The 25,974-nt window shown below is 37.6% G+C and overlaps 1 protein-coding gene and 1 non-coding gene across 2 annotated transcripts; one reads left to right on the top strand and one right to left on the bottom strand.

Annotated features, from left to right (window-relative positions):
- The first annotated feature begins 19,821 nt into the window (after window positions 1-19,821).
- On the top strand, window positions 19,822-19,925 carry LOC127900114 (small nucleolar RNA R71). The gene has a single exon (XR_008052137.1). It is a non-coding gene; the product is annotated as a small nucleolar RNA R71 (small nucleolar RNA).
- Window positions 19,926-23,384: 3,459 nt separating this feature from the next.
- On the bottom strand, window positions 23,385-25,601 carry LOC127899879 (uncharacterized). The gene is made up of 4 exons (XM_052434019.1): window positions 24,990-25,601; window positions 24,630-24,839; window positions 24,091-24,369; window positions 23,385-23,936 (listed from the first exon to the last, which is right to left on the bottom strand). The coding sequence occupies exons 1-4, from the start codon at window positions 25,599-25,601 to the stop codon at window positions 23,385-23,387; spliced, it is 1,653 nt and encodes a 550-aa protein (XP_052289979.1).
- Window positions 25,602-25,974: the final 373 nt, after the last annotated feature.

Below are 25,974 nucleotides of genomic sequence, written 5' to 3' on the forward strand. Positions count from 1 at the left end.
AGTGAATCAAGTGAAATCATGTTCAAGACACTCAATGGACAATGTGATGAGATTAAGGATAAAACTATCACAAGCACATGGGATGAGGCATACTCAGATCCTATTCAAGTTCCCGTCGGACCCGTTACAAGAGCTCGAGTAAAGAAATTCAAAGAAGCGCTTAATGGATTGATTCAAGCAACTTGGGCTCAATCAAATTCGTGGAGGCCCATTGAAGGAATTGCACATGATAAATGCATGATTCAGGTTCTTGAAGTTTCCAAATACTCACTTCCATGAAATAAGGAGTTGGCTTAAACATTATGGCGGGAAAATATATTATTTTCCTTTTTCAGATACTTTCCCGTTTCTTGAGGAGGCTATTAGGGAATCAAATCAGTTATTTCTATTTTAATCGGCCAATTTCCATTTAATTGATGTAAGGCATTTAAGACAATTAGGATCCTGATTTAGTTTAAATTCTTTCCTATTTACTTAGATTGTGATTCTGATTTGATTTTTTGGTTAGGATTTATTTCAAAAAATTCTTGTAATCAACCCTATATAAAGTACTCATATTCAATAAACAGAAAAAAGAAGTTTTTTTTAATGCAATTGGTGAGAGAGTTAATTATCTTTGGTTCTTTACGAACTCTTTGAACTTATCGGATTTCCGTGGCTTTCAAATTCTTGACTTATCAATCAGACCATTCATAGCTGATTGTGGCGTCTTCACATACTAAGGTTTGTGCTTTCAATAAGTATTGGGTCGAGGTTCCATTCCATTCCTGGTTTAGATTCGATCTTGAGAACTAAATTGATTAGGGTTGCGTCAGTTCTTGATGGGGTTCATATAATTTGGTATCAGAGCCTAGGCTCCAAGGTCAGATCTATCTATCTTTGTTATTTTTCATTCTTGTTTGAATTTTTCATCTTGTTATAGCATCTATTAAAAAAAAAAAGTCGTGAACAATATTTTCGTGAACAATGTCGTGTGAACAGTATTTTTAGGGGTTCCTTTCAAAATCAATTTTGCATCTTTGTGGTTTAATTCTCCTTAAATTCACAAGTTTTACCTATTCCTTTTCCTTAAAAAAAATCCAACTTCCTCTTAAAATCTTTTATTTTTTTATTTTTTTTTCATTATTTGTGTCTTGGAAGTCTAAAACAAGTTTTACCCCATCAGTAAAAATTTTGCCCAAAATCAAAACTCGACTTTCGTACACATTGCCTTCTTACTCTTGAAATTAAATTCTCCTTAGTTGTCATCTTTGTGAATTACTTCTGAAATCCTGATATTGGTTTGATTAGTTTGATAAGAACTGAGTGACGATTACTAAGAGTGGAAAAAGGCAAGAGAGTGTGAGCGTATTAGAGGGTAAAAGCCAATAATTTGAGTGAAACACGAGTGGAATTGAGTGGGTCATTTTTCTTGAGTGAAACACGTAAGGGAGTGAGGTGAGGTCCTTCCACGTTATTTCTAACGTTCTTTTGCAGATAATAGCTATGTCTCACAACCTAGAACAAAACACAAATGAAGAGGATCAATTCGCAACTACTCAGAATTTACAAATTCAAGCATTGATGGGAGAGATGAGAAGGATGATGAGGGCTGAATTAGAGCTCACCCACGAGTGTTTGGATCGGGTGGAGAACACACGTGCAAGGTAGCCATAACCCGTTCCCCAAACATGTAGGAGAGAAAGAGCTCCAATTAGAGGAGAGATTGATGACTATTATAGGGATGAGTATGATGAAGGAGAGGACTCAGTGGGTAGCTATAGGAGAGATGGACAAGGTAGGAGAGCTAGAAATAGAGATGATGGATTGAGTGACATAAAGATGAAGATTTCATCTTTTTAAGGGAAATCTGACCCAGAAGCATACCTTGAATGGGAGAAGAAAATGGAGTTCATATTTGACTGCCACAATTATTCAGAGGCAAAAAAAGTAAAATTGGCTGTGATTGAGTTTTCTAAATATGTTATTACTTGGTGGGATCAGCTTGTTATAAGCAGGAGGTGAAATAGGGAATGTCCAATTGAGACATGGGATGAAATGAAATCATTGATGAGAAAGCGTTTTGTACCTAACCACTATTATCGAGGCTTGTACCAAAAATTACAACGTCTTACACAAGGTAGCTGAAGTGCTGAGGATTATTATAAGGAAATGGAGATTGCCATGATTAGAGCAAATATGGAGGAGGATAAAGAAGCTACCATGGCACGATTCTTAAATGGACTTAGTCGGGAGATTGCAGATAAGGTTGAGTTGCAGCATTATGTGGAGATTGAGGAGATAGTCAACAACATCAAGATTGAGCAGCGACTCAAGAGGAGGGGTAACACTCGTGCAGCCATAGCTCGAGTTCTACTCCTTGGAAGCCGAGCTATGTGAAACGAGACGAGAGGCCACAAGCATCTACTACACCTAAGCTAAGATCCGAGCCCTCCAAGCACAATACACAAGGTAACACCGTAACTCCTACTATTAGGAATCGTGACATTAAGTGTTTTAAATGTCAAGACAGGGGGCATATCATAAGTGAATGTGAGAATAAAAGAGTTATGATATTGCAGGACAATGGTGAGATTATAACTGAAGATGAGACAGAAGAGAATGAGATACCACCATTAGAGGATGTCGAAGATGAAGAGTATATAGCCCCTTGGGAATTGACTTTAGTAGCGAGGAGAGCTTTGAGTGTGCAAGTAAAGGAAGATGAAGCAGCGCAACGGGAAAACATTTTTCATACTAGGTGCTATGTTCAAGACAAAGTATGTAGTATGATTATTGATGGAGGAAGTTGTACTAATGTTGCTAGTACTATCATGGTAGAGAAGTTAGGGCTTCCGACACTTAAACACCCATGGCCATACAAACTACAGTGGTTAAATGACAGTGGAGAGGTGAAAGTGAACAAGCAGGTACTATTGACTTTTTGTATTGGCAAGTATGAAGATAAGGTGCTTTGTGATGTAGTGCCAATGCAGGCTGGACACTTGTTACTTAGGTGGCCTTAGCAATTCGACAAAATTGTGAAACATGATGGCTTCACCAATAAATATTCATTTGTATTTAATCAACACAACATCACTCTTGTTCCATTGACACCAAAGCAGGTTTATGGAGACCAAGTGAGACTACAGAGAGAGAGTGAGGAAAAGAAAAGGAGAGAAAAAGAGAGTGAAATTCAAAAAGAGGCTGAGGAAAATGTGAGAGAAAAACCAAAGAAAAATACGGCCATTGAGCGAAAATTAGATGGAAAACAAAAGAATTTCTACGCGAGAGCGAGTGAGATAAAAAAAGTGTTGTTTTTACATTAGCCGATGATTGTACTTTTGTACAAAGAGGCATTTTTAAACACTAACGAATTTGACCCTACTTTACCTAGTTCTATTACTTCTCTTTTGCAGGAGTATGAGGAAGTCTTTCTTGAGGAAACAGCACATGGTTTACCTCCAATCCGAGGGATTGAGTATCAGATTGATTTTGTGCCCAGTGCAGCCATTCCAAATAGACCAGCCTATAGGAGTAATCCGAAGGAGACCAAGGAACTTCAAAGGTAGGTTTAGGAATTAATGGAAAAAAAGGTACGTGAGAGAAATCATGAGTCCATGTGCAGTTCCTGTTTTATTAGTTCCTAAGAAGGATGGGATGTGGAGGATGTGTGTTGACTGTCGAGTCATCAACAACATAACAGTAAAGTATCGACATCCCATTCCTAGGCTAGATAACATGCTTGATGAATTACATGGGTCTTGTGTATTTTCCAAAATTGATTTGAAAAGTGGATATCATCAGATTAGAACGAAAGAATGAGATGAATGGAAAACTGCTTTTAAAACAAAATATGGTTTGTATGAATGGTTAGTCATGCCTTTTGGTCTAACTAATGCCCCGAGCACTTTTATGAGACTTATGAATCATCTCTTGCGAGCTTTTATTCGCAAGTTTGTTGTTGTTTATTTTGATGATATCCTCATTTATAGCAAAAACATAAACGATCATATAGTACATTTGAAATCTGTTTTAGATGTGCTTAGAAAAGAAAAGTTGTTTGCTAACCTAAAGAAGTGTACTTTTTGCACCGACAAACTTGTGTTTCTAGGATTTGTTGTGAGTGCACAGGGTATACAGGTTGATGAGGAAAAGGTACGTGCAATTCAAGAGTGGCCGAGTCCCACAAGTGTAAGTAATGTGAGAAGCTTTCATGGGCTTGCTAGTTTCTATCGACGATTTTTGAAAGACTTTAGCACATTAGCCGCACTGCTTACTAAAGTAATAAAAAAAGATGTTGGATTCAATTGGGGAGAAGCGCAAGAGAAGACATTTCAAATAATCAAGCAAAAGCTGACCAATGCTCCTTTATTGTCTTTGCCTAACTTTAATAAAACATTTGAAATTGAATGCGATGCCTCAGGTATTGGTATTGGCGCAGTCCTAATGCAGGAAGGACGACCAATTGCTTACTTTAGTTAAAAGTTGAGTGGGGCAGCCTTAAACTACCCTACTTACGATAAGGAGTTTTATGCGTTGGTTGGAGCGTTAGAAACATGGCAGCACTACATGTGGCCTAAAGAGTTCATGATTCACACCGATCATGAGTCCTTGAAATACCTTAAAGGCCAACACAAGCTGAACAAGAGGCATGCTCGATGGGTAGAATTCATTGAGACATTTTCATATGTCATTCGTTACAAGCAAGGTAAGGAAAATATTGTTGCAGATGCACTTTCCCATATTAAGGAATTGTATGCTGATGACCATGATTTTAGTGTTGAATACCAAGCTTGTGAAAAGACAGTAGTCGGTAAATACTTTAGGCATGATGGTTATTTATTTCGGGAGAATAAACTGTGTGCCTAACTGTTCTTTGAGAGATTTGATAGTGAGAGAATCCCATGGAGGAGGGTTAGTGGGGCATTTTGGAGTTGTAAAGACTCTAGCAGTTTTACAGGAACACTTCTATTAGCCACATATAAAACGAGATGTTGAAAGACTTTGTGGTAGATGTGTCACTTGTAGGCAAGCCAAATCGAAAGTGCAACCTTATGGATTATACACCCCTTTGCCAATACCTAGTGCACCTTGGACTGATATTTTGATGGATTTTATAGTAGGTTTACCAAGGTCTAGACAAGGGAAAGACTCAATTTTTATGGTTGTAGATAGATTTTCAAAGATGGTACATTTTATTCCATGTCACAAAACGGATGATGCTTCTAAGGTTGCTGACCTATTCTTTAGGGAGATTGTGAGGTTGCATGGTATGCCCAGGACAATTGTTTTTGATAAGATGCTAAGTTTTTAAGTTACTTTTGAAAAACCTTATGGGCTAAGTTAGGAACTAAGTTGTTGTTTTCAATTACTTGTCACCCTCAAACTGATGGTCAAACAGAAGTTGTGAATAGAACTTTATCTACTCTGTTGCGAGCTATCATTAAAAAGAACATCAAAACTTGGGAAGATTGTTTACCACTTGTTGAGTTTGTTTATAATCGTTCCGTTCATTCTGCTACTAAGTATTCACCGTTTGAAATTATTTATGGTTTTAATCCTTTAACCCCATTGGATTTAACTCCATTACCTGTTTCTGAGCATGTTAACTTAGATGGCAAGAAAAAGGCTGAAATTGTTAAACAGATACATGAGAAGGCGAAGTTCAACATTGAGTGGAGAATTGAGCAATATGCATAACAAGCCAATAAAGGGCGACATAAGCTAGTCTTTGAATCCGGTGATTGGGTGTGGTCACACATGCGCAAGGAACGATTTCCAGAACGAAGGAAATCTAAGTTATTACCTCGAGGGGATGGCTCATTCTAAGTTTTGGAAAGTATCAATGACAATGCATACAAACTGGATTTGCCTGGTGAGTACAATACAAGTGCTACTTTTAATGTTTCTGATTTGAGTCCTTTTGATGTAGGTGATGATTTGAGGACAAATCCTCTTCAAGAGGAGGGGAATGATGAGATTAAGGATAAAACTATCACAAGCACATGGGATGAGGCATATTCAGATCCTATTCAAGTTCCAATTGGACCCGTTACAAGAGCTCGAGCAAAGAATTCAAAGAAGCGCTTAATGGATTGATTCAAGCAACTTGTGCTATCCAGAGAGAAAGTGAAGTAAGTGGCGTTGTTATACCAAAACAATGATGAAAAGATCATCCTTTAGACCAGTAGTCCGCATGCTTGGGTTTCCAGCCGATATACTCAAGTGGAGAACAAAAAACTTTAAAACATTTTCATTTTAGGTTATATAACCCAAAACAGACTTTTCTTTAGTCTCAAACGGGGTACCAAACTAGATAAGAAATTATCAAAAGTTTTCTGATGCACAGGATCCTTGCTAGAGGCAAGTGCATAGCATACTTCCTTTAGTTTCAAAATGAATAGATGTAAGTTTTCGTCTTATTTTTAAATCGGTTAGAGCTTCATTAACAGAGAGAAAAGAAAATTTAGAGACTCATGATTATAGAAGGCTAAAGATTTTATTAATGTTGCGCTCTCTCTTTCCAACGAGGAGAAGATGAGCTTATATAGAAAAGGATAAGATAGCGTCTCTATCACTTTACAAGACACATTGACAAACAACAAGTTTAAAAAGCAATAAAGACAAACTAAAGCATGACAAACAGGACTCATGCTTTTAATTATTTCAAGCCAACTTTGAAAAAGCGAATAAAGACAAACTAAAGCATGACAAACATGACTCATGTTTTTAATTATTACAAGCCAACTTTGAAAAAGCGAATAAAGACAAACTAAAGCATGACAAACAGGACTCATGCTTTTAATTATTACAAGCCAACTTTGAAAAAACGAATAAAGACAAATTGCATGGATCACGAAGATGAGAGATTCATGTAATCTTCATCTGATGAGCTGTCGGTCACATCTTTATCTTTTAAAAAGAAAACATTGAGTGATGGACGTGGAGTTTCTAGTGGAAGTTGATGATCTGGTCGACAAGGTGGCCAAGGGCAAAATATTTTGCGCCAAGAGGAAGACGGGTGTTCCGTGGATCCAGTTGGTGTGCTAGAACTGACTTTATTTGTTGGATCGTCTGGTGCAGGTGTTGGTGGTGTAGGTTGGAGGTTTTGAAGATGTTGACTGAGGGGTAAAAATGCTTCCCAAGGGTCTTGTACATCTTGGTAGAGAAAATCAGTGAAGTCTAGTTTTTCTTCCTTGATGATAATTCCTGTAGATTTAGGCTTTGAAATTGCTGAAGGAGTGGGAATCATGATGATATCATGTTGTGGACCTAGGGAGGTGTGAGAAATGTCTCTGTGTGGAGCAGGTTGATGGCTCAGTTCACAAAGGAAGTTATAGAGTTCTTTTTGGACTCTATCGTCTTGTTCAAGGATGGATGGATGAGGTGTGGTGAGCCATTCAAAAACTTGGTCTTGAGTCCAAAAGAAGTTGGTGTCAGGGTGTTGGAAGTATGGGCGATGGATAATGAACATAGACGTCCACATTTTTGCTTCGGATGATGGCATACGTTACAGATTATGAACTTGAGACAATTGTTGGAGTTTCTGTCGCCACCATGGAATTGGAGAAAACCATTCAAGGAGTGTCCAGAGGAGGGATGTTGAACTGTTGGGATCAAGCAGATGATCTAAGGTGGCTGTGATAGGAACAATCAGTTTAGTGGCATAGAGGACGGTAAGGCACCAAATGTACCATAATTCGTCTTCTGAAATTTCTCGAGAAGGATCCAGGGTTAGACCGGTAAGAAACAAGTTTTCGGGATGAAAGGTTGAAAACAAAAATGAGTCGGATAAGAGATAGGCTTTCATAAAAAAACCGAAAAATAGCTTTTTTGGCAAACTCTTGGATGGCAAAGACTGTGGTGAAAGTTTTTCCAAGGGGAAATGTTTTTTTGGTAAGGGCTTGTGAGGGAAGTGAAGTGGCCATGAAAATAACAGGAAAATGGGAAGCTGTGAATATGAAAAATAAGGATTTTTCTGGTTTAGCAAGTCTTAAGAGCATATTAGGAATAAGGTTGTGGTCTCCTTTTATATGCTTCACGGAGAAATCATATTTTGAAAATCAGTCTTTTAAAGGTCGGGACAGGAGATCAGGGATGAGGTTCTGGTCTCTTTTTATATGCTGGACGGTGAAGTCATATTTTGAGAACCAAGTCTTGAGCCGGAGGAGGTGCTTGTTTGGAAGGACCTTATTTTTGAATTCATGGATTTTTGGAAAAGAAGAATTGTCTAATCTGACAAGAAAATTATGGCCAATAAGATGGAATTCAAAATTTTGAGTTTCATATTTAATGGCTAGGATTTTTTTGTAGATCACATGGTAGTGTTTTTCTGACTCCCTGAATTGTTCGCTTGCATGAGCACAGTAAGATTCTTTTCCATCATGTTTTTCTAAAAGAACGGCCCCCCAGTATTCATCACTCGCATCAGTCTGCAGAATTCTTTGACCATCAGTGGGAATTCTCAAAGGAGGAGGATGCTGGGCGATGTTTTTGAGGTGTTGGATAGCCGCAATCTGATAAGGGCCCCAAGGTGGGGCTGATTTTCTGAGCATTTTTGAAAGCTGGCTGGTATGAACTGCCACATGTGGAAAGAATTCCCGAAGGTAATTGATAATTCCAAGGAACTGTTGAATCTGCTTTTTTGACAAATGTTCATATGGGAAATGAATGAGTTCCTGGGCTATGTGTGGTCCAGGACTATAGTATCCGTCTTTTAGAGTCATGCCAAAAAAGGTAACAATGTCTTGGCCTAGGATACTCTTTTTTTCAGACAACATTATGCCATGTCTTTCCACTATCTCGATAAAGTGGGAAAGTAATTGTTGATGGGAATCATGATCTTTGGAGAATAATAGCACGTCATCTATATAGACAAGTGCATGATGAATGATTGGTTCAAAGATCTTGATCATGGCTTTTTGAAAAAGTGAGAGGGCTACCTTAAGGCCGAATGGCATTACTTTCCATTGGTAGTGGGCATTTATGCAAAAAGCTGTTTAAGGTCTGTCATCAGGGTGGATTCCTAATTGCCGGAAACCTGCCTTAAGGTCAAATTTTGAGAAGACCTTTTCATTTTGGATATGGACAAATAAGGATTGGATTTTTGGCAAAGGGAACTTGTCATCTCTGAGAAAACAGTTGAGAGGCTGATAATCAATAACAAGACCTTTTTTTCCTCTAATTATTTCAAACCTTTTTTCCACATAAAAAGCTTGACAAGCCCATTATGAGTCTGTGGGCTCAATAAGGCCTTGGTTTAGCAACTGAGAGCATTCTTCTTGGGCTAGTTTCAGGTCAGATGAAGTCATTCCTGGATGGGTGGCTTTGGTTGGGTTAATGTCTTTGTTAAGCTTGAAAGAGAGCTTAATGAAGAAATTTTCATTTTTCCAGAGAGGGGCAGGATGAATAAATTTACTATGACTTTCTGGACAACGGAGAAGAAAATGAGATTTGAGAGGATCATATGAAGGACGAGAGCTTGAAATGGAGAATAATTTTAGGGAATCTGTAAAAGGTTGAAACATCTGTTTATAACGGATTCCTAAAGCTGTTATATGGAGCTTTTTAACCAGGTGAAGGACATCAAACCCGATTAAAAGATCTTTGTCAGGAAGATTGGACCCAACAAGCTTGGTCCAAAGGACACATCATGGAAAAAATTGAATATCAATGGGTTTTTTGGGAATCAAATATTTATAAAACAGTTCTCCATTAGCATCCTTGAAATATTCAGTATGTTTTTCCCAAAAATGGGATGGAAGGATTGAAGGGTTAAGCATACTCTTCTGAGCTCCAGTATCAACAAAACCAATGATGGGGACTGGTTTTTCAAATTTTCTAGAGAGGAGGTGAATTTTGATTGAAGGGATAGGAATGACTGGTTGGACTTTCTGGATCTGTTGAACAGTTTGAATTACAGAAACATTTTCTTACTCAGAATGATCTTCTGTTTCAACAAGAACAAAAGTTGTTTGTTCATCATAGTCCTCTTGTTCAGAGAAGAATGATTCAACATCGTCACTTTCTGAAAGTAACATGGAATCCTGAAGATGCTCGATAAGTCTGACTGATTTTGCAAGTCTGTTTAGACAATTTCTTGCGAAATGACCTTTCGTTTTACAAATAAAACAACGGCTGCTCTTGGATTTAGAGGACTAGTCATAGTTCTTTTTTCTGAAAAATCTATAAGGTTTTTTGGATCTAGAAGGTGTTTGGCTTTTCTTTTCTGAATTTCTGAATTTCCAGAAATGGGATTTCTTTTTGGTTGAGCAAGTGCAATCTTTCTCACTTTTGCACTTAATGGAAAGATGGGGTTTTTTACAAGCACTTTTGAAAGGCTGCTTCTTTTCTATGAGGTCTTTGAAGAATTCCTTCTATTCACAAAGTCTTTCTAGACAGTTGATTGCTAACTGGTAGATTTTCCCCAAGGAGAGGTTGGCTATGTCTAACTGGTTGATTGTGAACTGCCTTTGAAGTTCTGGTTGGATTTCCTTCAGAAGAGATGCTATTAAGACATGTTTTAATGAAGGATCATTAAAGTCATTGAGCTTGTAATACATTGTAGACATCCTCTTGTAGTGACAATCCATATCTCTTATCTAGAGAGAACAACACTTCATCAAATGGACCTCTCTTCTGGTTTGTTCATTTGCAGCTGTAGCTTCTCTAAGAAATCGTTCATAAATTACTCCTAGGACCTCAGAAATTTGTGTTTGGATCACTTGGAGTTGTCTGTACGGACCCAAACTTTCAAACCAATCTCTTAAAGATCTAGTAAAACGAGAACTGAACTCCTTAAGAACTGATTGGGTTGTTGCTCCAGTTCTGAGCATTTGAACATCGATCTAGGCAGAAAATTCTTGAAATCTGGCTGGCCATTTGACTCTTGGTATATCATCAAAAGTAAACCATGGGCCATTTGAAGGTTTTGAAGAAGATGAAGAATTTTCTTGGTGAGGTGCAGAATTGGTATCAGAATCTGCTTCCTCAACTATAGGTGTCTGAGGAAGAGAGGATGGGGAAGGCTCATTCGATCCTGATGATGGTTGGACGACGAGAAGTTTGGAAACATCAGCTAATTCTTTTTCAGAATTTGAAGTAGAAAAAGATTCCTCATATGTAGAGGTTTCTTCTGTTTGGGATGGAGAAGTTTTATCTGATTCTGAAAGATGTGGTAGAACTTGAGATGAGTATTGGTGCATGGGTTCTTTGTTCTTCTGAGTAGATTGAGGATCTGGAGAGGATTGTGAATCAGAGGGTTGATGGTAAGTGGGAGGTGGTTCAAGCTTAGGAGGTCTGGACCGTGGTTTTGGAGGAGCAAGATTTGAAGTATATTTGAGATGAGACAGGCTAAAGAATCTGGCATAATCTACAGGTTGTTGTGAGGTGGATGGTGTGTAGAAAGGCTGGTAAGTGTTGAAAGTTGGTGTGTGTAAGGGTAAAGCAGGGGATTTTGCAAACAAAGAAGGTTGCTGTTTGTCAGCATCAATTCTGGCCAATTCAGCTTTCAATTGTCTAATCTCTGCTTCTTTTTGGTTAAATTCTGGACCCCAGTATCTGTTTTGGATCATGGCTCGAAGATCTGAATCAAGTTGGGCGACTGGATTTTGCATATCAAAATACATTTGTTCGAGTTGGGTTGTTATTCTGTCAACCTTTGTGTCAGTTAGCTTGACCTGAGAAGCAACTTTCTCTATTTTTTCATCAAAAGATCTGAAGGCTGAGTTCTGTGCCTTGGCATTTTTTTTTTTGGAAATTGCAAGGTAGATTTCACCTATTATTTTTATTTTTATTCTTTTGAAACAACAACTTTTGTTTTTTTTTGGCATAACTTCACTGAACAAAATAATTATTTATATTTTTCTCAAACATAAATAGGTGATGGAACTTATAAGACATCGGGTAATACTCCAAATCGAAGTGGGTCAAGATGATAAGTTGACAAAGAAAAAGTTTTTTTTTTTTTAAAGGCTCAAAAAGATTAACTATGAATATTTAATAAAAGGGATGGCTAAAAAGGCTCAAACGGATCAAAGACGGCCTTTCCATCGTCTTTTAGGGCTCTAAATAATCATCCATATCTACTAGTTAGATGTGCCTCCCAATGTAACAACACACATTTTTTTCTTTTTTTTTATTTTACAATTTTTTTAAGGGTTAACTCAAAAGTAATTTAGAGATCATGTGTAAAATAATAAACTGCCAAGCTGTATAAAGAGTGGGCAAAAGGGTTATTCTCCAAGAAAAATAATAGGCTAAAAAACTCACTTGGTACTTATTATGACATGTTCATTCCTTCAAGCAACTCACAATTGTCTCCGACATCAACATGTAGAGTAGCAAACATAACGTAACATCACTTAAGACCAAAGATAATACAAATACTAAAATTTGAAATTAATCATGTCATCCAATGTTAAAACAAATCACACAAATTTTTTTTTTCAAACAACATTCTACCCCCCAACCTATTCTAAGCATGAAAGGAAAATATGCATGCAGAAATGTGAAAATGATGCATAAAAACTAATTAGAAAAGTTACACGTAAAATGATAGAAAACGAAAATGGTTTTTTTTTTTTTAAAGAAGATACGTTTCTAGAGGAACTACACTCCATATTCAGCCATCTTTGACTCAAAAGTTGGAAAATGTATATTTATAGAGGAGAAATTAAAAAGAAGAAGAAAAATGAACATCAAAACTTAATAAAGAAAAAGAAATTTTTTTTAATTTTTTAAAAATTTTTTTTAAACGATGAAGATGCGTTTCTAGAGTCACTACCCTCCATATTCAGTCATCTTCAACACAAAAAGTTAGCAACAGTTAGTTTCTATAATAAAAAATTAGTTAAAACTTAATCAAAATTTCACAATTGTCGAAATATTGTCCTCAATGTTTGAAAGGAAAGAAGTAGAGTTTAGAAGACATCACCTGGGTGGTGCAACACAAAAGAAAATATTTACAAGCGGAGAGTTAAATCTAATTTGTACTTCTTACTGCGGCTACTGTTACCATCATTATTTGGGCGCTCCAACACAAAGGTCCAGGGGTCTGGCTCCGGTTTATAAGTTTGTAACAGATCAAGTAGCTTATTAGTAGTGTGAGCACAAATAAAAAGTTTTTTCACATTAGAAGGAATGAAATAGTTTTTTATTGCATGGTTAAGAAATGCGATAAAGCCATCATAAAAGTTATTGACATTTAACAAACCGATGGGTTTCTGGTGGATGTGCAGATGGGCCCAAGATGCTAGTGTGATAAGTGCCTCTAGTGTTGCAAGATCTCTTGGAAGGAAAATAAAAGCATCAGCATGATTAAGCATTTCAGTTATTCTTTCTTGCATACCTGAGACGACTAACTCTTCTCCAGTTGATGAGTCAGACGAACTGCCCAATGGTTTTAAGACTCTAGGGATGATGCCTAACACTTGACTTCCTCTGATAAAAGCTGCTTCTGAGACCATTTTTGATAACCCTCGGTTACCTCCTCCATTCACCAAGTGTAATTTTCTCTCTGCTATACTTCGACCAAGATCGATGGCTGCCTCAACGAACTCTTTATGTTTGCCATAGGTAAATCCAGAAAGCACACAAATGTTCTTGAATTGTCTATTTGGAGTAGCTGCCATTGTGATACTTCTCAAAAAACAACTTGTGAGTGCTTGACAAAAAAAAAAATCACATTTAAGAGTCTTGGTGACAGTGGGTCACAGTTGTGTATGAGGTAACATGTCAGTGTCAAATAACACGTAAAGCACGTGGCTCACGAGTCAAAAAGGAAACAGTAAAAAGGAAAAAGCAAACAGTAATAAGGAAAAAAGCAAACAGTAATAAAATTATTAAAGACAATAATACACACAATAAAACAATAGTGAAATAAAATAACAGTAAAGTAAAAGGATATTTACAGGTAGTTGCGACTGTGGCTCTAATCTTCCTCTGGTTTTACGTCCAGAAACGGCTTGAACGCCCTCTATGGGTCGAGGATAGGCTTCCTATCCAGTTTTCTAATAAACTGGCAAACAGGGTCGTTTATAGTCAGATTCCCGAGACTATGTCGTGCATGCTCTTTCTGGAATAATGGCCATAACTGGAGAATCGCTCCTTGCACATATCCACTGGGATGCGTTTCAAGAGACAGAAGGATATCATCCAATGACTTCTTATTCAAGCCATCCCTAATGAATTGAATCTTATCTTCCCTATTATCAGACACCATTCCTAAAGACCATGGGTTTTTATTGCAACTCATTCTGGTACACTTATGACAAACAACAGAAATTCGTTGAGCTAGTCGTTTTCTTGCATAATTTCCTTTACCACAACCAGGCATGTATGCAATAAATTTTGGAGGTAACTCACCTGCCGATCGTACTTTAGCCTCGATTAACCAACAGATGTCAGCAGGTATGTTATTTCTCATGAGCAATCGCATGCGTTCGGACCGAGCTTTGTAGATCGTAAGAAGGGCATTCTGAGGAAGTGAAGGAAATCGCTTGTGAAGCTTCGCTAGAGTCTCGTTTTTGTCCATATCTTCGCTTCAGAATATCAGTTATTATGGGAAACTGAAGTAACCGACTTGATTGTCACGGAGTACCGTTATCCGCCACTTCACCGGGGTAACAAACTAAAGCACACAAACAGAAAAACAAATTAAAACACACAAAGAAAATTAAAATCGTCCTCTTATTGAATTTACCTCAAGCTCCAACTGGATGTCGTAAACACTTCTCTCAATGTCTCGGAGTTGGCGTTCTAAACCCTCAACATAGACTACTAACTCTGGTGGTTGTAGAGCCCAAATGTGATGTGTTTTACAAAATTGAATCTGCCTTTTGAGATGAGTTTTGACACGTTGAAGTGGTTTAAGAATGTTCAGGAGGAACGATCTAAGTAATGTACTCATGATAAAAAATGATAAAAGAAAACTTAATAGTTAAACAAACACATTTATGCAAAAATAATTTCAATTAGCAGAAGAATAATATAAAGAAAGAAAAAAATCAAATCAACGAAAAGAAAAAAAAATCAATTCAAATCTGGTGGGTCACTCAAATTTATTTCGGTGTCTTCTCCATGTGGTTGGTACTCTAGATATGGCTTTAATCTTTGACCATTAACTTTAAACGTGACACCGTTCTTTGGGTCCTTAATTTCAATTGCCCCATGTGGAAAAACAGTATGAACAATAAATGGACCAGACCATCGAGAGCGTAACTTACCTGGGAATAGGTGCAAGCGAGAATTGAATAAAAGCACTTTCTGACCTGGAGTGAACGATTTTCTCATAATTTGCTTATCATGGAAGACTTTCATTCGTTGCTTGTAAATCTTGGCATTTTCGTATGCGTCATTGCGAATTTCTTCAAGTTCTGCCAGTTGTAATCTTCTTTCTGAGCTGGCTTGCTGCATGTCAAAGTTGAATTTCTTGATGGCCCAATACGCACGATGCTCGAGTTCCACAGGTAGGTGGCAAGCTTTTCCATACACTAGCCTGTAGGGTAACATCCCAATCGGGGTTTTGAAAGCCGTTCTATATGCCCATAAGGCATCATCAAGTCTTAATGACCAATCTTTTTTGTCCGGCCTCACCGTCTTTTCTAATATGTGCTTTATTTCTCGATTGGAGATCTCAACTTGGCCACTGGTTTGCGGATGATACGGGGTCGCCACTTTGTGAGTGATTGAATACTTTGTCAAAAGAGCTTTGAATGCTTTGTTACAAAAGTGGGCACCACCATCACTAATTATTGCTCGAGGGAATCCAAAGCATGAGACAATGTTGCTTTTCAAAAATGCTATCACCACCTTGTGATCATTGGTCCTACATGGAATTGCTTTTACCCATTTCGATACGTAGTCAACAGCAACCAATATGTATTGATGGCCAAAAGAAGGGGGAAAGGGTTCCATGAAGTCGATACCCCATACATCAAAAATCTCAACCACTAAAATTGGATTTAGTAGCATCATGTTCCTTCGTGTAATGCTCCCCATTCGTTGACACCTATCACATGAAGAACAGAAAGTGTAAGCGTCTCGAAATATAGTTGGCCAATAGAAACCACATTGTAAAACTTTAGTTGTTATTTTCTTAGCACTGAAATGGCCTCCACAAGCTTGTTCATGGCAGAATGAAAGAATATTCTGAATTTCATTTTCTGGGACACATCGTCTAACAATTTGGTCTGCACAATACTTGAACAAATACGGGTCATCCCAAAAGAAATTCTTTATCTCTGCAAAGAATTTAGCCTTGTCTTGCTTGGTCCAATGCTCTGGAAGTTTACATGTAACAAGATAATTAATTATATCAGCATACCAAGGCAATACTTCCGCACTCATTAATTGTTCATCTGGAAATGACTCATTCAATATTAATGGCACTGTAATTGTGTCAAAATGGAGACCAGAGAGGTGGTCCGCCACAACATTTTCTGTCCCTTTCTTATATTTGAATTCTAAGTCAAATTCCTGCAAAAGTAACACCCAACGAATTAGTCTAGCTTTTGCATCTTTCTTTGTGAGAAGATATTTAAGAGCAGCATGATTTGTGAATATAATTATTTTACAACCAATGAGATAAGATCAAAATTTCTCTAATGCAAACACTACTGCTAGCATTTCTTTTTCAATAGTTGAATAATTCAACTATGCATCATTCAATGTCATACTAGCATAGTAAATAACGTGGGGAATTCGATCAACTCTTTGTCCTAATACTGCTCCTACTGCATAATCAGATGAATCACACATGAGCTCAAATGGTAAACTCCAGTTTGGGGGCTGAATGATGGGTGATGATGTCAACAACTGCTTTAGTTTTTCAAATGCCACAAGACATGAATCATCAAAGATAAAAGGTACATCCTTAGCAAGTAAATGGCATAAGGGTCTAGAAACTTTGTTAAAATCTTTAATGAAACGTCTATAGAAACCAGCATGCCCAAGGAAAGATCTTACTTCTCTGACTGTTTTGGGTGGAGGAAGATTAGAAATGAGATCCACCTTGGCTTTGTCAACCTCAATACCTTTACTCGAAATGATGTGACCGAGAACAATACCTTGTTTTACCATAAAATGGCATTTCTCCCAATTTAAGATCAAGTTCTTCTCGATACATCTCTGCAGAACTAGTGTTAGATGATGTAAACATTGATCAAACGAATCACCAAAGACAGAAAAGTCATCCATAAAGACTTCAAGGAATCGTTCAACCATATCAGAAAAAATGCTCAATATGCATCGTTGAAATGTAGCAGGTGCATTACATAATCCAAATGGCATTCTCCTATATGCAAATGTGCCAAAAGGGCAAGTGAAAGTAGTTTTCTCCTGATCTTTTGGTGCTATGGGAATCTGATTATATCCTGAGTAGCCATCTAGAAAGCAATAAAATTCATGGCCTGCTAATCTATCAAGCATTTGATCAATAAATGGTAAAGGAAAATGGTCTTTACGTGTGACAGAATTCAACTTTCTATAATCAATGCATACACGCCATCCTGTAGTTACTCTAGTGGGTATCAATTCATTATCAGCATTCGTAACTACTGTGACTCCTAACTTTTTGGGGACAACTTGCACAGGACTGACCCATGAACTATAAGAAATTGGGTAAATGATACCTGCATCTAATAGCTTAAGGACTTCAGTTCTAATAACTTTTTTCATGTTAGGATTTAACCGACGTTGTATCTCCCTAATAGTTTTAGCATTTTTATCAAGGTGAATATAATGCATGCAGTCTACTGGGTTTATACCTTTTATGTCTGCTATGGTCCATCCTAATGCTCCTTTGTGCTCTTTCAAAACATCCAACAACTTACCTTTTTGTTCGTCATTTAGGGATGATGATATGATTATCGGCAGAGTACTTTCTTCCCCCAAAAATGCATATTCCAGAGTGTTGGGTAATGGTTTGAGCTTGAGTTTCGGTGGTGATTCTGATGATGGGATGAGTTTCTTCTCTGATGGTGCTAGTTGCTCAACTCTTGACTTCCATTTATTAGTGTCCATGGATGATGCTGAGCCAAGTAGGGCGTTGACCTCATCGACCGATTTGTCAATATCAAAATCCAAACCAAAGTGAGTTAAACATGTTTGTAAAGGATCATCACTAAGGTTTGAAAGAAAAGTGTTATCAACTATTGTTTCAATTAAATCCACATCAACAATTCCATCATCTGCATTGTGAGGTTGTTTGGCAATGTTGAAGATGTTCAGCTCCATAGTCATATTGCCGAAGGACAACTGCATATTTCCAGTCCTGCATTGAATGTGAGCATCCGCAGTTGCCAAGAAAGGTCGGCCTAGAATAATGGGGATGTGCTTCCTTGAATCCTGTATTGGTTGAGTGTCAATTACAATGAAATCAACAGGAAAATAAAACTTGTCTACCTGGATAAGCACGTCCTCCACAATACCACGAGGTATTTTCGTGGACCGATCTGCAAGCTGTAACACCACTGGAGTTGGGTGTAATTCTCCAAGTCCAAGTTTCACGAAAACTGAATAAGGCAACAAATTTACACTAGCTCCTAAATCCAACAAAGCATTCTCAATTGTGTGGTTCCCTATGCTACAGGAAATAGTGGGGGAGCTTGGGTCTTTGCATTTTAAAGGAATTTTATGTTGGAGTATAGAACTAACGTTTTTTGTTAAAAATGCCTTCTTTTGAACATGCATATTTCTCTTTTTAGTACAAAGATCTTTAAGAAACTTGGCATAAGATGGAACTTGCTTTATAGCATCAAGCAAAGGGATGTTAACACTTACCTGTTTGAAGATTTCAAGAATCTCACCTGTGGATTTTCCCTTTTTTCCTTTAGCTAACCTCTGAGGAAATGGAGCCTTGGGAACATATTCTTGTGGGTTGGTTTCTTCTTTCTCCTCTGGTGATGAGTCGTCAACATTTACAGGTACAATTTGATTTTCTTTTGTCACCGGCATCTCTACTTTGTTGTCGACTTCTTTTCTTTTTCGCAAGGTCATGACTGCTTTGACCTCTCCATGTTGCTGTGGTGAACTGGTACTTGCTTCATACACTCCTTTAGGATTAGGCACTGGTTGACTTGGAAACTTGCCTTTCTCAACAGTCATTGCCAAGGTCTGAACTGAAGAAGTAAGCTGTCCCACCATCTTCTCGAGGCTTGAAACTGATTGAGCTTGTGAATTGAAGCCTGCTCTCAACTCATTTCGTAGTCCATCAATGGTGCGATTTTGTTGCTCAATCGTGGAGTGAGTAACATTCTTGAAATTCTGGAATGCATCCTCCCATGGTCTAGGTTGAGAGTAGTTCTGGTTTTGATTGTATGGTCTAAATGGGGGCTGAGAGACTTGTGGATTTTGAGGAATTGGTTGCATTGGTGGAGCTGGAGCTGCTAGACCATTCTGTTGGAATCCTTGAGACCATGAAAAATTGGGGTGGTCTCTCCATCCAGGGTTATATGTGTTGGAGTATGGGTTGCAATTTGATGGCTTTCTCATTACACCTATGGCATTGGCTTGATTTGAGTATGAGTCATGGTCATGTGGTTCTATTGATTTAGCAGTTGATAACGATGCTATTTGTCGAGCAAGACCTTCAACCATCTCCTTGACTTCTTTGATTCCTGAAGTTGACTCTCCAATGTGAACCTCATTCACTCCCTTAATTCTTCTAGTATTCCGGAGTGATCGACTCCGTTGTTGGGAATTATCTGCTTGTCGCTGAAAGAATTCCCAAATCTCTGATGCACTTTTTGACATTAGATCTCCTCCACTTGTTGCCATTAGCCATTCTTGCACATTCGGCAATAATCCCTCCAAAGGTATTGGCATTGGTGCCATTTCTCGTACCCATGATGTGGACACTTCAAGAGTAGCCCATTGAATCGCTCCCATGTTTCGAAAAATTGCTCGTCCTCTCTCTGTGTAAACTCTGAAATTTCCCTGCGAATAGCATTGGTTTTATGCACTGGAAAATATTTATTCAAAAATTTTGTTACCATTTGTTCCCATGATGAAATGCTATTAGTAGGTAAAGTATTTAACTATGAACGAGCTCTATCCTTTAAAGAAAATGGGAATAATCTGAGTTTAACATCATCGTCTGAAAAATTTTCATATTTAAAAGTTTGACAAATGGCATGAAAATCATTCAGATGATTATATGGGTCCTCATTTTCTAAGCCATAGAATGTGGGGAGACAATTTAGCACACTAGGTTTTAGTTCAAAACTTCTAGCAGCTACATTTGGGTATCTTATGCATGATGTGCTCAAATTAGCTAAGGGACTAAAATAGTCTTTAAATGGCCTCTCTTGTGGTGCTTGTAAATCCATTCCAAATTTATTTTTAATGTGCTTTTGTGTGCGAAGTGTTTTTTATAGTTTAAGGTCTATAGGTTCAAGATTAGGAAATAATAACCTACGACCATGCATGCAAAACAAATAAAATAAAAAATAAAGATGGGAACAAAACAAATAAAAAATAAAGATGGAGAAATTACGATACTAACCTTATTGCGCTATTACAACCTTTCTATAAAAATACACAAAAACAAATACGTGAAATAAATTAACTAAAAATAAATTAATAAGATAAACAAAAAAAATTACAAAGAAAAATAAATTGAAAATTAAATTACAGAATTTTAAAGAAGAGAAAAAGAAAAAAATACTAACCTTTAAATGTAGATTCACTTTTTTTTTCTTTTTTTTTTTAGAAAAAAAATACAAGAAAACAATTTAAATGGAATTATTCACAAAAATTAATTTTACGAATTAAAATTACTAACCTCCCCAGCAACGGCGCCAAAAACTTGTGCAAATTTTAATGTACTCGCAAGCGCACGAATCTATTGTAGTATAGATCAATGGTGACGAGTGTCGATCCCACGAGGAGGTGGATTTTAATTGTGTAGAATTAATTTTGTGAATGGGTGATTGGATCTGTGGTGGAAATGATTTGGAATATGCTAAAACTTAAATTAAAATGGCAAGAATAAATTCTAAAATTGAAATTAAAATGGTGAGAATAAATTGAAGAGAATTCTATTGAAATGACGTATTTGGGTATCTGGATCCGTATCAACATGCATCATGGGCTAAATATTCCTTATTAATACCAATAAAATCATGAGAGGGGAATCCACACCTCATGAACCACGCTCTAATCAATATGGTGCTAAGGGCTTATCGTGCCAAATAATAATAACCTTGTACTAGGGGGTCAGTGAAAACAAGGCGGTACTAGACAAGATTAGTATTATTTGTCGACAATAAGTCAAAACATCCACAAAAACTAGAGGGGAAGAGAAAATAAATTTACCAAATAAAGCCCATGACACATGTTGAGACTTCACCTTCAACCCAAACTTGAAAGAAAATTAGCCACTCATAATTGAACTAGGGACAAAATGGAAATTTATTAAAATGCGAAGAAAATACAAGATGGAGAGAGAATTATAGAAAATGGAGTCCAAAAATGGATTCAGAGCTATCAAATTAGGGGGGAGAGGCCCCCTTTTTATAGATACATGGAGTAAATCATGGCCATCGGATTAAAAACAGTTTGGACGCTCAGGATTACGCCACGTCATCAGTCAACAGTACGTGGTTTGACCACACGGATGAATAGTAACACGGTTTGACCCGAATGAACAGTAACGCGGTTTGGTTGAAAATAATCCTATGTGATGCATGTACCGTACGCGAGATTTTTCGTCCACTGATATGCTGCCACGTCACCATCAACAGTACATAAGAATTTTAGCCCAACAGGATCGTGACACCTCATCAGTCAATGCCACATCATCGGTCAATACCACGTCATTGTCCGTCTATGTGAACAGTGTCGTGAACAGTAACATATACAGTACCGTACACGTGAATAGTACCGTACATGTGAACAGTGCTATTTTTCCTTTTATGCTCCTCCTAAAGTTTTCGACCGTCCTGAGTTCAAAAGTGATGTCCGTTTTGCCATCTGATCTCTCGTTTATTGTGAAATGACTATGATGCCCCTAAAATACATAAAATAAAACAAACGGAATTAAATGAAAAGAAGGTTAAATTCATAAAAGTAAAGGTGTTAGTAAGACTTGAAATGTAAAATGACTGTTTTCTCCTTTATAAATATGCATTTTCTAACACTCAACAACAGGTAAGCCTTTTCTCCCGTGAAGGGTGAGAATAAGGCGAACTCCTCCAAGATGGAGGTGCGTATATCCATCTCTTTTCCACTGAACGATAAGTTCTGGTGGAATTTCAAGAGTAACATACTGTTCTGCTTGTGATGCTTGAAGAGCACACTGATCCAGCCTGGAAGACTGGATATATTCCTTTGGAGCTGGCCTTTTGGTTGAAATTAGAGTCCTAATACTTTTGGTGAAGGAATTAGGTCTCTGATATAGCTTATATGGGCTGATTAGGGGTAGAAGATTCACTGATTTGTGCCGACTCTGGAACATACGAATATTCCACAAGGTTTTCTATTTTCGAGGTTAGCTATTTTGAACATGATTTTGGGAGAGAAAGAGTAGAAAAAAGAGTAACAAGAGTAGGATTATCTGTATTGCTTGAAGAAGATGCCATTTTGTTTTAGTACTTCCCTTATCTTTATTCAGGATGAACAGATCTCATACTTACCACTCCATTTTAATGAAAAACATTATGCTCAAAGATAGAAAATAATTGTACATGGCTTGTTATACCAGTAGTGCAAACTGATATAGTCCCCATTCGGGATGACCATCAGAATATATGTCACTGGTTTCCCGTTGATATACAATAATATTCTAGCTTGTGGGCAAAAAGTTTTTTTTGGCTCTGATATCAATTTGAAGGTGACAAGTAGTTGAAAGCAACAAATTAGTTCCTAACTTAGCCCATAAGGTTTTCCAAAAGTAACTTAAAAACTTAGCATCCCTATCAGAAACAATTGTTCTGGGCATACCATGCAACTTCACAATCTCCCTAAAGAATAGGTCAGCAATATTAGAAGTATCATCCATTTTGTGGCATAGAATAAAATGTGCCATCTTTGAAAATCTGTTTACAACCGTAAAAATTGAGTCTTTCCTTTTTCTAGACCTAGGTAAACCTAGCAGAAAATCCATCGAAACATTAGTCCAAGGTGCACTAGGTATTGGCAAAGGGGTGTATAAATCATAAGGTTGCACTTTCAATTTGGCTTGCCTACAAGTGACACATTTACCACAAAGTGTTTCAACATCTCGTTTCATAGGTGGCCAATAGAAGTGTTCATGTGAGACTGCTAGAGTCTTTACAACTTCAAAATGCCCATTAACCCTCCTCCATGGGATTCTCTCACTAATAAATCTCTCAAAGAACAGTTAGACACACATAGTTTATTCACCCGAAATAAATAGCCATCATGCCTAAAGTATTTACCGACTACTGTCTTTTCACAAGCTGGTATTCAACACTAAAATCATGGTCATCAGCATACAATTCCTTAATATGTTCAAAACCAAGTAGTTTAACATAAAGTGTTGAGATTAAGACATACCTGCAGGAAAGTGCATCTGCAACAATGTTTTCCTTACCTTGCTTGTAACGAATGACATATGGAAATGTCTTAATGAATTCTACCCATCGAGCATGTCTCTTGTTCAGCTTGTGTTGGCCTTGAAGGTGTTTCAATAATTCATGATCAGTGTGAATCACGAACTCCTTAGGCCATAGGTAGTGCTGCCACATTTCTAACGCTCGAACCAACGCATACAACTCCTTATCGTAAGTAGGGTAGTTTAAGGCTGCCCCATTCAGCTTTTTACTAAAGCAAGCAATTGGTCGTCCCTCTTGCATTAGGACTGCGCCAATATCAATACCGGAGGCATCGCATTCAATTTCAAATGTTTTATTAAAGTTAGGCAAAGACAATAAAGGAGCATTGGTCGTCTTGTGCTTGATTATTTGAAATGCCTTTTCTTGCGCTTCTCCCCACTTGAATCCAATATCTTTTTTTTATTACTTCAATAAGCGGTGCGGCTAATATGCTAAAGTCTTTCAAAAATCGTTGATAGAAACTACCAAGCCCATGAAAGCTTTTCACATTACTTACACTTGTGGGACTCAGCCATTCTTGGATTGCATGTACCTTTTCCTCATCAACCGTTATGTTGTTGATCCTCCACATCTCATCATTCTTAGGAACTAATAAAACGGGAACTGCACATGGACTCATGCTTTCTCTCACGTACCCTTTTTCCATCAATTCATTAACCGGCCTTTGAAGTTCCTTGGTCTCCTCCAGATTGCTCCTATAGGCTGGTCTATTTAGAATAGCTGCACCGGGCACAAAATCAATCTGATGCTCAATCCCTCGGATTGGAGGTAAACCATGTGGTGCTTCCTCAGGAAAGACATCCTCATACTCCTGCAAAAGAGAAGTAATAGAACTAGGCAAAGTAGGGTCAAATTCGTTAGTGTTAAAAAATGCCTCTTTGTACAAAAGTACAATAATCAGCTAATGTGAAAACAATGCTTGTTTTATCTCACTCACTCTCACGAAGAAATTCTTTTGTTTTTCATCCGATTTTCGCTCAACGGCTGTATTTTGCTTTGGTTTTTCTCTCACATTTTTCTTGGCATCTTTTTGAATTTCACTATTTTTTTCTCTCTTTTTCTTTTGCTCACTTGGTCTCCATAAACCTGCTCTGGTGTCAATAGAACAAGAGTGATGTTACGTTGATTAAATACAAATGAATATTGGTTGGTGAAGTCATCATGCTTAACACGTCTGTCGAATTGCCAAGGCCGCCCAAGTAACAAGTGTCCAGCATGCATTGGTACTACATCACAAAGCACCTTATCTTCATACTTGCCAATCCGAAATGTCACTAGTACCTGCTTGTTCACTTTCACCTCACCACTGTCATTTAATCATTGTAGTTTGTATGGCCTTGGGTGTTTAAGTGTAGGAAGCCCTAACTTCTCTACCATGATAGTACTAGCAACATTAGTACAACTTCCTCCATCAATAATCATACTACATACTTTGTCTTGAACATAGCACCTAGTATGGAAAATGTTTTCCCATTGCACTGCTTCGTCATCTTTCACTTGCACACTCAAAGCTCTCCTCACTACTAAAGTCAATTCCTCAAGGGCTATATACTCTTCATCTTCGACATCCTCTAATGGTGGTATCTCATTTTCTTCCGTTTCATCTTCAGTTACAGTCTCACCATTGTCCCACAACACCATAACTCTTTTATTTACACATTCACTTGTGATATGCCACCTGCTTTGACATTTAAAACACTTAATGTCACGATTTCTAATAGTAAGAGTCACGGTGTTACCTTGTGAATTATGCTTGGAGGACTTGGATCTTAGCTTAGGTGTAGTAGATGTTTGTGGCCTCTCGTCTCGTTTCACATAGCTCGGCTTCCAAGGAGTGGAACTCGAGCTTGGGGCTGCATGGCTGTTACCCCTCCTCTTGAGTTGCTGCTCAATCTTGATGGTTTTGTGGATCATCTCCTCAATTTCCACATAATGTCGCAACTCAATCTTATTCGCAATCTCTCGATTAAGACCATTTAAGAATCGTGCCATGGTAGCTTCTCTATCCTCCTCCACATTTGCTCTAATAATAGTAATCTCCATTTCTTTATAATAATCCTCCACGCTTCGGCTACCTTGTGTACGACGTTGTAATTTTTTGTACAAGTCTCGATAATAGTGGTTAGGTACAAAACACTTTTTCATCAATGATTTTATTTCATCCTATGTCTCAATTGGACGTTCCCTATTTCGCTTCCTACTTATAACAAGCTGATCCACTAGGTAATAGCATAGTAAAAAAACTCAATCACAACCACTTTTACCTTTTTTGCCTCTGAATAATTGTAGCAGTCAAATATGAACTCTATTTTCTTTTCTTATTTAAGGTATGCTTCTGGGTCGGATTTTCCTTGAAAATATGGAATCTTCATCTTTATGCCACTTAATCCATCATCTCTATTCCTAGCTCTCCTAC

Source organism: Citrus sinensis, chromosome 9, assembly GCF_022201045.2.
Source record: "Citrus sinensis cultivar Valencia sweet orange chromosome 9, DVS_A1.0, whole genome shotgun sequence".
Taxonomy (NCBI): Eukaryota; Viridiplantae; Streptophyta; class Magnoliopsida; order Sapindales; family Rutaceae; genus Citrus; species Citrus sinensis.

Coding starts and splice junctions, on each gene's coding strand:
- LOC127899879 (XM_052434019.1), bottom strand. CDS start 25,601: ATGGAGATTACTATTATTAGAGCAAATGTGGAGGAGGATAGAGAAGCT. Junction 24,840..24,989: donor GGTGCTATGTTCAAGACAAA/GTATGTAGTATG, acceptor GTGAACAAGCAG/GTACTAGTGACATTTCGGAT. Junction 23,937..24,090: donor TAACGGTTGATGAGGAAAAG/GTACATGCAATC, acceptor ATTGGATTCAAG/TGGGGAGAAGCGCAAGAAAA.